Here is a 16047-nt window from a genome sequence, read left to right on the forward strand (position 1 = left end):
GCATGTCTTACATCTAAAGGCCAGTTTAAAAATTAATGGACAGAAATTTGTAGGGCAAGTCCAGAAATGCACAGCTGACAGGTGACGATCTGTACCAGGTGTGTATATTCAATAAGTATGTCAATTGTATGATCTGTAGTCTCTCGAAGGGTTCATATTCACTAGCTAACATTTTTGTCAATGTTCTGTTCTCTTTTGATTGGGGATAATGGAATCACAGACAAAAATGTTTTCATGGAATAATGATGTGCTTTGCACACAAAAATAAAGACCTGAAAAAGATAACTGGTTTCCATTTGCTGTCATTGCAGGAATATTTCTTTCAATATCATGAAGCAAATTCATGCAGATCAATTTGATTACCTGGAGAAATTAAAGTCGCTGTAAGTTCTTCCAAGACCTTCGTAATATGGATATTTTGATACTCACCTTAGTATTGTAATTTTTGATGATAATAAAAGTAATTGTTCACATCTTTTTTGTGAATTTTGTGCTCATCAAATACTTCCAGCGTGAGCCTGGCAGAGCCTCCAGGGAAATTGCCAGCTGCTTGTATCCGGAGTGATGGCAGGGAATTGGTAGATACACGCAGAATTTCAGGACCCCAGTGCACCATTGAGTGCCTCCTGAAGCGCTCTGTCCCACAGCCGCCACACATTCAGCCTAAAGAGCTACTTTGTATTTGTTTCTATGTTTTGAGGAGGCACCTTGAGGCTTTTTGAGATTTTCAACTTTAAGCATCAGTCTGGGGTCAGTTTACAGAGATAGATTTTCCAAATTTCTTTGCAATAGATTTCTGCACAATATTTAGATTTACTGGGAAACCATGCTTCAGAGAAAGAATTAAAAAGAGCTAAAATAAAGCTGCTTTTTCTCTCCCTCCATTTGCAGCTGAATGCAACCGGAGACTCTCACTTGGGACGTGGTTCAATGGATGCCAACTTGCATTTTAATACTTTGTCCAAGTTCCCATTCTTCACGTATAAATACAGACAGCAACTGGCTGTTGTTCATACCTGAACCTGAAATCACCAAAGTACCTATATGCTCCAGAAGATGTTATGTGATAGTGAACAGGAACAAGGCACCCTGTCTAGTTTTTTTACCATCCTCCCTAACCCAGAAGCACTGAGGCTGATTGTAACAATTTAACTGCACATCATGCTGAGACCTGTGGTGATATACCTGTAAGCAATATCATAGTTGGATGGTGTGCAACCAGCAGGTGACCAGGGACTCCCATATAAGTAGGGACACATCCGGCCATCAGCAGATGGTTGTAGCAGATGGTAGTAAGACATACAGGTGAACAGTTGTGCAAGGTGTAGTTCCAGAGGACTACAAAGAAACTCCATGACAACTTGCTCTGTAAAAGATCGCTATCTTACCACGTGTGATTCAATAAAGATCCTGGTTTTGACAAGTCTACGTGTTTGGTGGATTCCTTAGCACGATATAGAAGACCAAACACAACAGCGATAATGATCAGGAACAAGGCACCCTATCTGGGGTTTTTTTCATCTTCCCTAACCCAGAAACGCTGAGGCTGATTGTAACAACTTCACTGCACATCATGCTGAGACCAACTATGCTTACACAGAGCAGAGATTTAACTGGTGTTAATGGCTTAATACCATACCAGGAAGTATATAGGGGGATTATTATGAGTTTGTCAAAAGACAGGAAGGCATCACTGGGATTCTGAGCACTTCATCAGGACAATGTATTACTGGAGATAAGTTGCCAAAGACTAACATACCCGATGTGAGAATGAAGGAACTTAAGAAACCAATGGCCTTAAAATGGTGACACAACATAAGGTGGTTAAGAGATGGATTTCTAAATCCACAGGCCTCCAGTGAATGTGGGCACTGTATTTACCCTGTATGAGGAGATTCATTCTTCTTAGCCAGTTTTGAGAGCCATAAGAAAGATTTGTTCGGCCACTTTCAACTCAGTCCTTAACAGGGGCAAGTTCACACCACAATATGGCTACAAAGTTAATATTCAATTGGAAATTTCAGTCCGTCAGTCAGTAAAGGACGTCCTGCATGCAACCTACAGTGAAATTGACCTGAGTTTGATCTTCAATTGGAACATGAAAACTGGTTGAGCATTTTCATATCCTTAATGAACATAAAGTATAAATTAAAACTACTGCTGATAGATTTAAATAACTCCAGCAAATTATATGCTTATTCAATAAGTATGTGTGGTAAGGATATTGATATTTTCTATTGTTACAGCAGCATGGATGGAATGGACCTTCAGGCTCTACGGAAGAGGATATTCCAGCCCCTTACAAATCTATCCCACATGTAAGTGTTGTGCATACATACCGCAGAGAACTTTACATAGCATATTCTGGTGAAGCTTATGATTTTGATACAAGAATGCTAACAAATCAATTTTTCTTTCAGATATTTTAAGAAATTCCAATTCTGCGGTTATGCTCCACATGTTCGCAGCTGCAAACCCAACACGGATGGCATATCGTCCTTTGAGAACCTGCTGGCAAACGTTCTCCTCCGAGTCTTCGTTTGGGTGGTTTCTGCTATTACGTGTTTTGGAAACATCTTTGTCATATGCATGAGATCTTACATCAGATCCGAGAACAAGCTTCACGCCTTGTCTATAATGTCTCTTTGCTGTAAGTACACAATCATCAAAACAGCTTTTGTTTTGCTTTAGATGTAATACATGTTTTCTTATTGCATCTTTCTGGTGTCCCGGTACATGCAATCAAAAGGGGAACCTCTACAGGGCACTAACAATGTCATTGTTTAGCTGTCCACCAGAGGGTACACAGGAATACAACAGTAATGACTCTGCCTCTGATGCCCCGATAGGAAAAAACTGAATTCAGTTTCAATTCACCGTTACAGAGCAGGTAACGTCAGCTGTCCAGATGTGCAAAGAATCATATTATGTTAATGCAGAGATACATACATTTTGTAAATTTGTCATCTATTGAGAGATGGGAGGATAGATCAAGTTAATAATAACTAGTTGAATCTAATGGCTGATAGTCATAAATACAAATATTACAATTCATAAACTTACATTTGTTGAAGAATTCCCCATTTGAAGCTCACGTGTGTACCATCATTAAATATTCCTTCATGGAGCTGTTTTTTTAGTTTTCCATGGAAATATTGGAGAATTAAGTACTAAAAAAACATTTTTACTTTTGTTCAGCTGGATGTCTGGTTGGTGCCAAAAAAAATTCACCATGTTTGAATGTCTTCAATCCAAGATATTGAGAAATCCAAGGCAAGTTTCTGTTCCTTTGTACTGGAGGGCAGTGCCTTCCTTGGAGGGGACATATTCCATTTCACCTTCCACACTGGAGTATCAACCTAGATTTTTATGCTCAATTCCTGGAGTGGGACCAAAAGCCCACATCCTCCTGACTCAGAGGCAAGAGTGCTACCAACTGAGCTATAGCTGGCACTCTGCTATCCCAGCTGACATTCATGTCTTTTTACAGACTTGACTAATTGATGTTTATGTTCCCTCTAGGTGCAGACTGCCTGATGGGAATATATCTTTTGGTGATTGGATCATATGACCTAAGATACCGTGGCGAGTACAATAGACATGCTCAGATGTGGATGGACAGCATGCAATGTCGGATAACTGGATCTTTAGCAATGCTCTCAACAGAAGTGTCTGTACTACTTTTATCTTTCCTGACTTTAGAAAAGTATCTCTGCATTGTTTATCCATTCAGCAACTTGAAGCCAGGAAAATGCAGGACAGTTTCTATTTTGATATTTATTTGGTTTGTGGGGTTTGTCATTGCATTCATTCCCCTGATGAATAGCGACTTCTTTAAGAATTACTATGGCAGAAATGGAGTGTGCTTTCCATTGCTTTCAGAACAGCTGGAGACTGATGGAGCACAAGCGTATTCAGCTGTCATTTTTCTTGGTAAGTTTGTCGATTATTTGTTGGACCTAACTCTTATGATTTTCAATATCAAATGTAGTGGCAAATTTATTTGTGTAGAAAACTAAATCTATAGCTTCATTGCTAATCATATGGGCAAAGGCATACCTAACAGAAAGTATAGGGTTTTGTTGCGTTATCTAAAGTGTGTGTGTGTGGGGGAGGGGGGGGGGGGGGGGGAACAGTAGGGGAGAGGACTGTAGGGGAAGGGGGAGGACTGTAAGGGGGGAGGACTTTAGGGGAGGGAGGAGGACTGTGGGGGGGGAGGACTGTAGGGGGGGAGGACTGTAGGGGGGAGAACTGTGGGGGGGGGAGGACTGTAAGGGGGAGGACTGTGGGGGGAGAACTGTAGGGGGACGGGGAGGACTGTAGTTTGGGGGGGGGGGGGCGAGGACTGTCGTGGCTCAGGAGGAAAAACTCAGTTTTTCCAATCCGGGTTGCTATTCATTGAGCCCTGTGATGTAAGACACTGTATGAGGAGATAATTATTCTTGGCTGTTAAGCGCCCACATTCCATGAAGTAGCATGCTTAATGTCTAGATTCACGCACATCAAATGGCCTTTAGTGAGGCACCAAAGAACTGCAAACACCCATGTAACTGTACCCTAGCATCAGTCAGTATTTTCAGGAGAGGAGTGAAAAAAGATAGAAAATGAAATGTTGCAACTCCCCCAAGTTCAATGTTTTTTTTCTAATAAGAACAAAAGGGCCGGGGTTCTCCTTTCCGGGGACTAAGTCCCCACACCGGCGGGAAAACCGGCGCCAACCACTCCGGCGTCAACGGGCCCCCAAGGTGAGGAATTCTCACCTGTCTCGGGGGCTGGATGGACGCCGGTGGGGTTGGCGCCACCCCAGCCAGCGCCGAAGGGACTGCGCGAGTTTGTGCATGTGCCAAAGGACCGGCCTGTTCTCACAGCGGCCATGGCAGAGCCCTACAGGGTCGACGCGAAAGGAAGGAGTGCCCCCATGGCACAGGCCCGCCCGCAGACCGGTGGGCCCCGATCGCAGGCCAGGCCACCATGGTGCCTCCATCGGAAAAACGGCGCTGGAGAATACGGCAGCCGCCGTCGGGGAGGCGGGGCGGGATTTGTGCTGTCCCCGGGGATTCTCCGACCTGGCGGTAGGTTGGAGAATCCCGCCCAAGTTGTTTTATTTCTGCAAGTCTCATGCTTATTTTTAATTTTTAAAGCTTGCCCCTCCCCTATTTTGATTTTTTTCCCCATCCTAAGCCCCAATTTTCCTCCTTATCCAAACACTAGGTCATATCAATGTTTCCCTGTCTTTGCTGCTCCTCGACCAGCCGCTAGATGCATAAGAACAGACTGGATTGATTTATCCTCCAGTTTCAGCCCATGCTACTGAATTCCATTCTGCTCCACCTGCAGCCCAGTTGAGAATGAGAATCTACAATATGGGGAACTCACAGGGGGTTAAATCCTCATTGCAATCCTTGTGGTGTGTCATTATTTCTGTTATATATTATGTAATTTGAGGCTCCAGGAGCACATTTCTCCGTAGATATGAAACTAAAACACAATTACCATGCATTAGTATATTGGAAATGGTAAATATAAGAATTGTGTGTTGTTGTATACGATTCCTCCATTAACATTCAGCATCAGCAAAGTGTCAGCCTTGCAGATTACATATCCAGATAACATAAATGTGTTCTGAAAGCCTCAAAGGCCATTTGATAATCAGAAAATTCACCCAGGTTTCTAATAGTGACAGATCACTATCTTAAAACACAAGATCATTTGCAGATGGGAATAATAATAATAGTAATCTTTATTATTGTCACAAGTCGGTTTACATTAACATTGCAATGAAGCTACTGTGAAAATTCCCCAGTCACCACACTCCAGCACCTGTTCAGGTACACTGGGGGAGAATTCAGAATGTCCAAATTACCTAACAGCACGTCTTTCGGGACTTGTGGGAGGAAACCGGAGCACCCGGAGGAAACCCACGCAGACACGGGGAGAACGTGCAGGCAGTGACCCAAGCCGGGAATCGAGCATGGCACCCTCGCGCTGTGAAGCAACAGTGGTAACCACTGTGCTACCGTGCCGCACAGTGTTTGATGCAGTTTTGTCTCTAGATGGAAGATACGGAATAATGATAACGAATCTCATTTACCTCATTCTTCTACAATTCAGATCTTTCAAATATTTTTCTGTGAAAATGTTCCAACAGATTCTATCAATGAACTGCGGGAGAGAGTTTTAGCATATTTATATGCATAAGGAAGTTCATATATATTTTGATATCTATTTATGGAATGTGACTGATCACATTGGCCCAATGAAATATTCCATGACACTATTTGAAGAAGTACAGGAAAATTCTCAATTTATCCTAGCCACTACATAACACTCAATCAGAAAAAATAACTAGTCATTTACGTAAGTGATGCTTTGGGACTTTGCTGTGTACAAATTGGCTGATGTGATTGCCTACATAATAGCACTGACTACACGTAAAATCAATTTATTAGTTATAAAGCACACCTGAAAGACACAATATAAATATACCTCCTCTATCCTTTCCCAGATTTTTGGAGGAGGTAATTAATATCATCTGGGATCAATTATCTTTCCGTAGTAACGTTCAGAGAAACTTACACCTGACATCAGCAGGCATGAGTTCCCCAAGCCCTTATTCAGGGTGGAATGGACGGTATTTCCATGGCTAACCCTGAGACTCCCCCAGATGTGCTTTTTGTAACTGCCGGTCTATTGTTGAATTGCATAACATCCACATTCTGAATCTGTGATAATAAAGGGCATTCCTAAGTCTTTGGGTGACAAGCTGAGTTCTGCGAGTGCCCTTAAGGTTCCAAAATGTCATCTGAGACACATACAACATGCTTCTGGTGCAAAGCACACCAGAAGCCATTTTGGCATGGACATTAGCGTGAGTGAAGTTAACATTCATTACATAGATACATAGAACATACCGTGCAGAAGGAGGCCATTCGGCACATTGAATCTGCACCGACCCACTTAAGCCCTCACTTCCACCCTATCCCCATAACCCAATAACCCCTCCTAACATTTTTGGACACTCATAGCAATTTAGCATTAGATGTCTTTGGACTGTGGGAGGAAACCGGAGCACACCCACGCAGACACGGGGAAAACGTACAGACTCTGCACAGACAGTGACCGAGCGGGGAATCGAACCTGGGACCCTGGTGCTGTGAAGCCACAGTGCTAGCCACGTGTGCTACCGTGCTGTCCTTAGAAATATGCAGAGCAGGGAGATCATGATATCAATCAGCATGCACAGCTGATCTAACACCACCAGCGCATTTTCAAGCTCAATGCTCTCACCAACTTGCACAATAGAACATACATTAATCAGCAGAAAAGACACTGAACCAGTGTGACTAAAAGGGTTCATCAATTACTTGCAGGTTAGTTGCAGATAGATTTCTTCTGATTGTTGTTGTAAATGTTCATCTTTTGGTGCTTTTTACAATTGTTTCAAGTATCAAAAGCCTACAGGAAGTAAGAAAGTTTTCTTAGCTTCAAGGCTTCAACAATCTAGTTGTTTCCAGGCTTGTTACGTTGAATATAAAAATACCATGTCAGGAATTCGAAGATTGAAAAAGGTAATTATGAAAAAAATGTTTATTATTATATATCTATTTGTAAAATGTTGTTTTGTTTTTGCAGGTCTAAACCTTGTCGCTTTCATCGTGATAGTATTTTCCTATGGGAGTATGTTTTACAATATTCATCACACGAGTACAATGGCAACAGGAATCAGCAACCACATTAAAAAGGAAGTGACCATTGCCAAGCGTTTCTTCTTCATCGTCTTCACAGATGCTCTATGTTGGATACCTATTTTCATATTAAAAATTCTATCTGTACGTCAAGTAGAAATACCAGGTAGGTCATCTAATGTTCTTTATTTAAAGACAAAGATTTTTTTCCAGCTGCCTGCATGCCTTATGTCTCCCAAGTGAATCGGACTGTGCGTCAGAGGGTGCCAGTGACCAGATGCACTTTATAAGTGGGGGAAAATAATTCCTGAGGAAATCCTAGCACCAGTGTTTACTTTACAGAAGATGCCACGAATTCACAGCATTACCTCCCCTTTTTGGAAGTTATAAAGTTCCATAATTACGGAAAGTCGTTCCTTCAGTTATAATACCTTAGTCGCAAGATATCACAAAAATCACAGAATTGTTCCAGTGTAGGAGGTCATACAGGCCATCATGTTTGTACCATTTCTTTCCTCATTTCAACTGTGATTTTCTAGCTGCATAACTTTAAATATTGACTTAATTAAACCGTAATTTGTATTATCTAAGATGGAATAGCTCATTCTAAATGCAAACCAGGTATAACATTTAGCAATATTCCATTGACATAAATTTTTTTAAAGATTATTGAGATTTTTGCAGTTTTTATAGAGTTTGCAGAAAGAGATCATCGTCTATTTACATCGGAATAACGCCCCCACCCCCCACCCCCTTGTCGGATAACCCCACCCTCCCTCTCCTCCCCTTCCACTGTTTAGGTGTTCCCCTGGCGTCTTAGTTTGTCTTGCATTTTTATCGGGTTCCATTGACATAAATGAGTCTGTACCTGTTCGATTTGTTTATTTAAGGGAGTGGATCCTCTTAATTGGGCAATGCGGCCTCATATACACTCCCAGAAATTGTACACCAAACAATGTCAAGATAAGACCTATGAAATGTCTAGTCAGATGATCAGGATGACCAGGTCATCAATACACAATGTGATCAGACATTCAGCATGTTGATCATCAAAGAATGTATTCACATTCTGGTACCAACAGAAACCTTTGCCACCATTCAGATTATATGCCCACACGTGTAGGAAAGCATAACCTTTATGCAAAACTAGATATTGGTGAAGGTGCAAACATCCTTCCCCTTTGCACGCTGAAATCTATCTGCATACAGAAGTGGTAGGTGATGATTCAACTACTGCCAAACTCACCATGTACAATGGGCTTGGAGATTCCATCTCTGCCATCCATTACACACAAGTGTCTGTACAAAAACACACACTGATCTCCAGATATTTCATGTTGTGCGCACCACAAGTAGAGTGATTATTAAAAAAGAGTTTTAAATAAAAACAGAAGATAGTGCAAAAATCCTCTTGAAATTGATCTCCAAAGCTCAGAGGAGCATATTACTGCCAATCACTATTAGTTTAACAGTTTTCTATTACAAAGTTAAACAATTGATACATTTTCTTAAATGTCCTGCGATCACAGTGGGAGGCCACTGAAATTGACAAGCACGGGAAGACCGGAGATCGAGAAAACAAAACGCAGCGAAGGAACCATTTTGAAGGAAAAACAATTTACTGCACAACCATTTCTAAAAGAGTTACGATGTTTAAAGCTGTAACTGCAGAAAAACAAGGAGAGGAAAAACAGTTTCTACACAGACATTCTTAAAAGGCCAGGAGGAGCCGGCCTCCACATTGCTGGAGCAGGTGCTGACGACAGGGGGACTGGACAAGGGGGTAGTGTCAGCGGTTTATGGAGCTATTTTGGAAGAGGAGAAGGCACCACTGGAAGGGATCAAAGCAAAGTGGGAGGAAGAGCTGGGAGAGGTTATTGAGGAGGGGTTGTGGTGTGAGGTGCTCCGGAGAGTAAATGCCTCCACGTCGTGTGCAAGGTTGGGGCTGATACAGCTGAAGGTGGTATATAGAGCACACCTCACGAGGGCGAGGATGAGCCAATTCTTTGAAGGAGTAGAAGCTGTGTGTGAGCGTTGCGTGGGGGGGGGGGGGGGGGGGGGGGGCTAATAACGTTCATATGTTTTGGTCCTGTCCAAAGCTAGAGGATTACTGGAAGGAGGTTTTTAGGATAATTTCCAATGTGGTGCACATGAAACTGGACCTGGGTCCCCGGGAGGCCATATTTGGGGTGTCGGACTAGCCAAGGTTGGAAATGGGGGCGGAGGCAGATATCGTGACCTTCGCCTCATTGATCGCCCGAAGGCAGATCCTCTCAGCCTCTCCACCCTGTGCCCTGGCGTGGCGCGGGGACCTGTTGGAATTCTTGACTCTTGAGAAGGTTAAGTTTGAACTGAGGGGAAGGACGGAAGGGTTCTACAATTCATGGGCATTATTCATTATGCACTTTCAAGAACTGGATAACATCGAACATTAGTTGGGGGGGGGTGGGTTGGAGGGTACGGGGGAGGGGGTGTGTGTGTGTTAAGGGTGACTATGTGTAATCCCTGATTCCTTTTTGTCATTTGTTTATGTAAACATGCGGGCTAATTTTTGGTGTTTGGGGGGATGGGATCGTAGTTATTGTTATGGGGATTGACATATTTGTTGCTGATTATTGTTTATTGTTGGTGGGTGTAAATTTGGGAGAAAATGTGAAAAAGGAGAATAAAAATATTTTAAAAGAAAAAAAATATTTAAATCTCTAACTGCAGAAAATATATTAAACAGCCATGTATCAAAAATGCAACTTACCAAATCAGTTTAGACTCATTGCCGGGACAAACCTAACGGTAAATTGGGTGTCCTGAAGAGCAGCATTTTTAAACTACTGGAGAACATCAGGTCTAAGTAAGGAATCAAAAGAAGTCCTGATTAATACCTTTTTATCCTCAATTGGTGAACTTTCTGATTATGTAATCCAAATGCGGTGTAAGAATGAGTCATCAGTCAGCTTTCATGAAATATTAAGAGTCTTAGTCAATTTTAAATCTTCAAATGGAGGAGTGTGCAGAGCTTAAAAAGAAGCATAGAACCCCCAGCAAAATGATGAAAAGGCAAAAGACAACACCCAAACAAACCACACGAGGGTGCCAGACAAGCACAAAACTTTAGCAGAAGCCCGAAGCAGACCCTAAATGATTTCCTTTTCAAAGACATGGGCCGGGATTCTCCAATCCCACAGCCAAGTTCTGAGGCTGGTGTGAAAAGCGGCGCCAACCATTCCGGCATCAACGGTCCCCGATATTGAGAAATGCTCCACTTCCTAGGGGACTAGGTCCGCCCGGAGTGGTCTCCGCAGCTCCAGCCAGCGCAGAACGGCCGGCGCGATTTTACGCATGCGCGCTACAGCCGGCATGATTCCACGCATGCGTGGAACGGCCAGCGTGATTCCACGCTTGCGCATGGGTCCTGTCTCCGTGCCATCTCCCGGGCAATATGGCGGAGCCCTGCAGGGGCCTGGCGCGGAGGGACATAGGCCCCCACGGAACCAGCCCGCCCGCCGATCGGTACGGCCCAATCATGGGCAGGGCCACCGTGGCGGCCGCCATGGGGTTGGGTCCCCTCCGCCCCACCTCCTGGACGGTCTGCGCAGACACACCTTCCAGGTCCCGCCATGTGGGACCTGAGTAACCCACTCCAGCGGGACTCGGCCGAACTCGGCAGCCACTCAGCCCGTCGGTGCCTGGAGAATTGCCGGGGGGGGGGGGCCCGCTTTCAACGGCCCCCGACCGGCACGGCGGCGGGGTCGGAGAATCCCAGCTATGGACATAGTTTCCAAGACTACCAGCAGCTGGTAGTGAATGATGAGGGAAGAGCCCTGAAACAAACTCATCAAGAAAAAGCAGAGGTACAATCACAGAATTTTCATCTCAAAGCTGAGTTGAAAGAACTCAATCTGAAGTACAGCCAGACATGACAGCAGACAAGAAGGCACTCACAGAACTCATTGCGTGAAAGACTCTTTGACGAACAATATGCTCCCCTGGAAAAACACGAGGAGTTGGAAAAGATGTTCAATGCTTCTTCAGAAAAAGCTACATTGGAGTTATCAGTACTGACAAAGCTTTACACTGATTCTCAGAGTGAGAAAAAAGACAAGAGCTGAACAAGAAAATAAATAGATGAAAGATAGATGAATTGTCCTTCAGGAACAGATTTTTTTTAAAGTCGATTACCCTTCGGCAACATGATGGAATAAATAATACCACGTGCAGCTGAATAGCAGAACAGCAGAACAAACTCAATGAGACTAATTACAAGTAAATTACAAGAAAACTCAAGGTGAAGTACTAAACCTGAGCTTCACAATGAAAAGGAAAGCCTGTTGAAAGACTTTCACATGCGATAAGGATCTTCATGTCCGAGGTTGCCTCTTGGAGCATTACGAAGCAAGACAAAATGAATTTAATGTCACTCTGAAAGAACTGATGAACCAGTTGTCATCGAAGATTCAAGAATGTTCACAATATTGGGAGGAAGCCTCTTGGTACAAAGAAGAAGCTGAAGTGCTAAAGGAAACTCACTGGGATTTTCCAGCCCATGAGCAATGATGCACTGGCAGGGCCAAAACATCATGGCCACAATTGCACATTTGGAAAGAACCTTTAAAATACAGTACATTCCCACAGAGGTATACGAAGAGATGAAAATTAAGAAGATAGAATGGCGCAAAGGTAGAAGCTCTCACTGAACAGTGTCAGGTGGCTCTAAAACAATGGCAGAAGCACGCTTACAAAATGTGAGCTTGAAATATAGCACAATGGGACTGTACTCTGCCAAGGAAAAAACAATCAGTAGAGAAAATACGACATGGGACAGCAAACAGATCTTTGAGCTGATGTACATCATCCATAGCCAGACTTTCTCTCTCCTGAGCAGGGATACCTGAATCAACCTGGATCTCCTCCAGATGGCAGAAGATGTCAAGACTACCATTGTCATTAGCCAGTCAGAACAGTACAGTCCTGAGAACTCAAACACTAATGAGTATTCAGACTCAGGTTTCACTCTTCTCTCTTTGTGGAGCAGGTTTGTCCATTATTATTGCAGGTTCCAGAAAGTCTCCAATGGGCAGTAGAACCTACCGCCCACAAACCTACCACCCACAAACTTACCATCACACCTCCTGTGGAAGAGGTACCAGAGAATGATGAACAGTTTGAATAGCCTCTACCTACAACTACGATGATGGTACAGTTGGTCGACCCTTCACCTATTGTGCACAAGCTGCACCTTCCAGCCAACATTGCCACAATGCCAAGGAATGCTGCGACCTGGTACCAGTCTCTCATCATCAACAGCAAAACACAGAAGTGAACAAACCACTAAACCTTCTTTTCTCCACAGGAACGTTTTTCCCCACCTCAGAGGATTTCAAGATATTCAACACTGAGAAAGAAGAAGAATCTGTTGTGCCAAGGAGGCAAATATATAAGAGTGTAAGCGCAGGAGTAGGCCATCTGGTCCCTCGAACCTACCCCCCCCATTCAATAGGATCATGGCTGATGTTTTTGTGGACTCCGCTCCACTTACCTGCCTGCTCACCGTAACCTTTTATGTCTTTACTGTTCAAAAATCAACTACCTTTACCTTAAAAACACTTAACGAGGTAGCCTCAAATACTTCACTGGGCAGGGAATTCCACAGATACGTGACCCTTTGGATGAAGACGTTCCTCCTCAACACAGTCCTAAATCTGCTCCCCCTTATTTTGAGGCTATGCCCCCTAGCAATCGGTGCTCCGGTTTCCTCCCACAGTCTAAAGATGTGTGGGTTAGGTGGATTGGCCATGCTAAATTGCCCGTAGAGTAAGGTTAATGGGGGGATTGTTGGGTTACGGGTATACGGGTTACGTGGGTTTAAGTAGGGTGATCATTGCTCGGCACAACATCGAGGGCCGAAGGGCCTGTTCTGTGCTGTACTGTTCTATGTCTATGCTTCTATCCTATCTATTCCCTTCATGATTTTATATGTTTCTCTAAGATCCGCCTCATTCTTCTAAATTCCAATGAGTATAGTCCCAGGTTACTTAGTCTCTCTTCATAAGTCAATCCTCTCAACTCCAGAATCAACCTAGTGAATTTCCTCTGCACACCCTCCAGTGCCAGTAGATCCTTTCTCAAGTAAGGAGACGAAAACTGTAAACAGTAATCCAGGTGTGGACTCACCAGCACCCTTTACAGCTGCAACATAACCTCCCTGTTTTTAAACACCATCCCTCTAGCCATGAAGAACACAATTCCATTTGCCTTCTTAATCACCTGCTGCACCTGTAAACCAACATTTTGCAATTTACGCACAAGGACACACAGGTCCCTCTGCACAACAGCAGGCTGCAATTTTTTAACAATTAAATAATAGTCCATTTTGCTGTTACTCCTACCAAAATTGATGACCTCACATTTATCAACAATGAACTCCATCTACCAGACTCTTGCCCACATTTAAACTATCTATATCCCTCTGCAGACTTTCAGTGTCCTCTCAACACTTTTCGCTTTACCACTCATCATAGTGTCACCTGCGAACTTTGACACATTACACTTGGTCCCCAACTCTAGATCATCTATGTAAATGGTGAACAATTGTAGTCACAACACTGATCTCTGACGCACACCACTAGCTACTGATTGCCAATGAGAAAAACACCTTTTTATCCCCACTCTTTGCTTTCTATCAGTTAACCAATCCTCTATCCATGCTAATACATTATCTGCAATGCCATGCACCTTTATCTTATGCAGCAGCCTTTTGCGTGGCAACTTGTCGAATGCCTTCTGCAAATCCAGATACACCAAATCCACTGGTTCCCCATTGTCCACTGCGCTCGTTCTGTCCTCACAGAATTCCACTAAATTAGTCAAACATGACCTGCCTTTCATGAACCCATGCTGCATCTGCCCAATGGGACAATTTCTACCCAGATGTCTCGCTGTTTCTTCCTTCTTCATCCACCTCACAAGAAACAATCAAGAGTAACAGCAACCATGGATCAATACAACAGCCAAACTAACTGGGCATGGATCAATATTACGCAACAAAAGAAGAGAATGAAAGTCAGTCCAAGCTCCAAGTTCATAATAAGAACAGGAACCTAACAGAGCCTGCCACACAACGTCTGAAAGGGTGAAAAGGCCTCCAGATCACCTGAATCTCTAACTTCAAGGTGCTGAAAAGGGGAAATAAGTAGCAACCAGTGAAGTGTTGTTAATTCAAATACTCTAATAGCAATAATGTTTGAATAGCATTAAGGTTTTAATAATAAGGGCCAGGCTTCTCCATTTGGGAGACTGTGTTCTTCTGCTAGAGTTGAATTGCTATTGATTTGTGTAATGATAAATAGATTGTCATCTGCATTATCATCTGCATGTAAATAATAATATATGTATAACTGCTGTAGTTCCAGCATCCGACCAACAGGTGGTGTGAGTGTGCAGGCATGTGACCCGGACACACCATGTGTTCCAGAAGAAGGTGTTAGCAAGGAGTTTGTAGCAGTCACATATTAGAGTAGCTTTGTAATATCTTTTTTTTAAATAAATTTAGAGTACCCAATTCATTTTTTCCAATTAAGGGGCAATTTATTGTGGCCAATCCACCTACCCTGCACATCTTTGGGTTGTGGGGCAAAACCCATGGAAACACGGAGAGAATGTGCAAACTCCACACGGACAGTGAACCGGGGCCGGGATCGAACCTGGGACGGTGCCATGAGGCAGCAGTGCTAACCACTGCACCACCGTACTGCCCCTCTATAGAATCTTAGTGTAAATTAGTGTTAAACCATTATTTCCGACTGTATTAATCTTCGACATTTTAGTAATGCGTTAGTGTAGAGTTAGTAACAAATGTTCTTTATTCACATTACAATATCAAGATTCGACACCAGCCCAATCAAAGAATATTACATGGTACCTAGAAGTGGATGTCGAAAGAGAAGTTAGGAAAAGTTAGGTACGTCAAGTAGACACAAGAGAATAATTGGAGACTCAGAGAAAATCGGCTGTAAAATAAAATACTACCAGGATCGTTGAAGTGAGATGGAAGCATTGAAGACTCCCAGCCAACTTTTCACGACTGGTAGTGTCGATGTGAACTGGCGTGCTTTCAAGCAACAGTTCACTTGTTACGTGCAGATTCTTGGTCTCCAAGAAGCTTCAGATGAGAGAAAAAGAGTACTCCTAATGACAGTAGCCAGTCCCCAAGCAATTGATTTGTACAATACCTTTCAATTTGCCTCAGAGGAAGACAAGAAGATCTACCTGAAGACAATAGAGCAGTTTGATAACTTTTGCTGTCCTCAAAATAACGAAACATTCGAGCGTTAAATCTTCAGGGTGAGACATCAAAATTGGGCGAAAC

At 43.2% G+C, this 16047-nt stretch overlaps 1 protein-coding gene across 1 annotated transcript in view; it reads left to right on the plus strand.

Annotated features, from left to right (window-relative positions):
- rxfp1 (relaxin family peptide receptor 1) overlaps positions 1-16047 on the plus strand; it is a 223844-nt gene that overhangs the window by 200137 nt on the left and 7660 nt on the right. The window contains exons 15-19 of the mRNA XM_038792304.1: positions 312-383; positions 2247-2318; positions 2421-2650; positions 3523-3933; positions 7633-7851. Coding sequence (XP_038648232.1) covers positions 312-383; positions 2247-2318; positions 2421-2650; positions 3523-3933; positions 7633-7851 — 1004 coding nt within the window. The remainder of the gene's footprint in view (positions 1-311; positions 384-2246; positions 2319-2420; positions 2651-3522; positions 3934-7632; positions 7852-16047) is intronic.

Source organism: Scyliorhinus canicula, chromosome 3, assembly GCF_902713615.1.
Source record: "Scyliorhinus canicula chromosome 3, sScyCan1.1, whole genome shotgun sequence".
Classification (NCBI taxonomy): domain Eukaryota; kingdom Metazoa; phylum Chordata; class Chondrichthyes; order Carcharhiniformes; family Scyliorhinidae; genus Scyliorhinus; species Scyliorhinus canicula.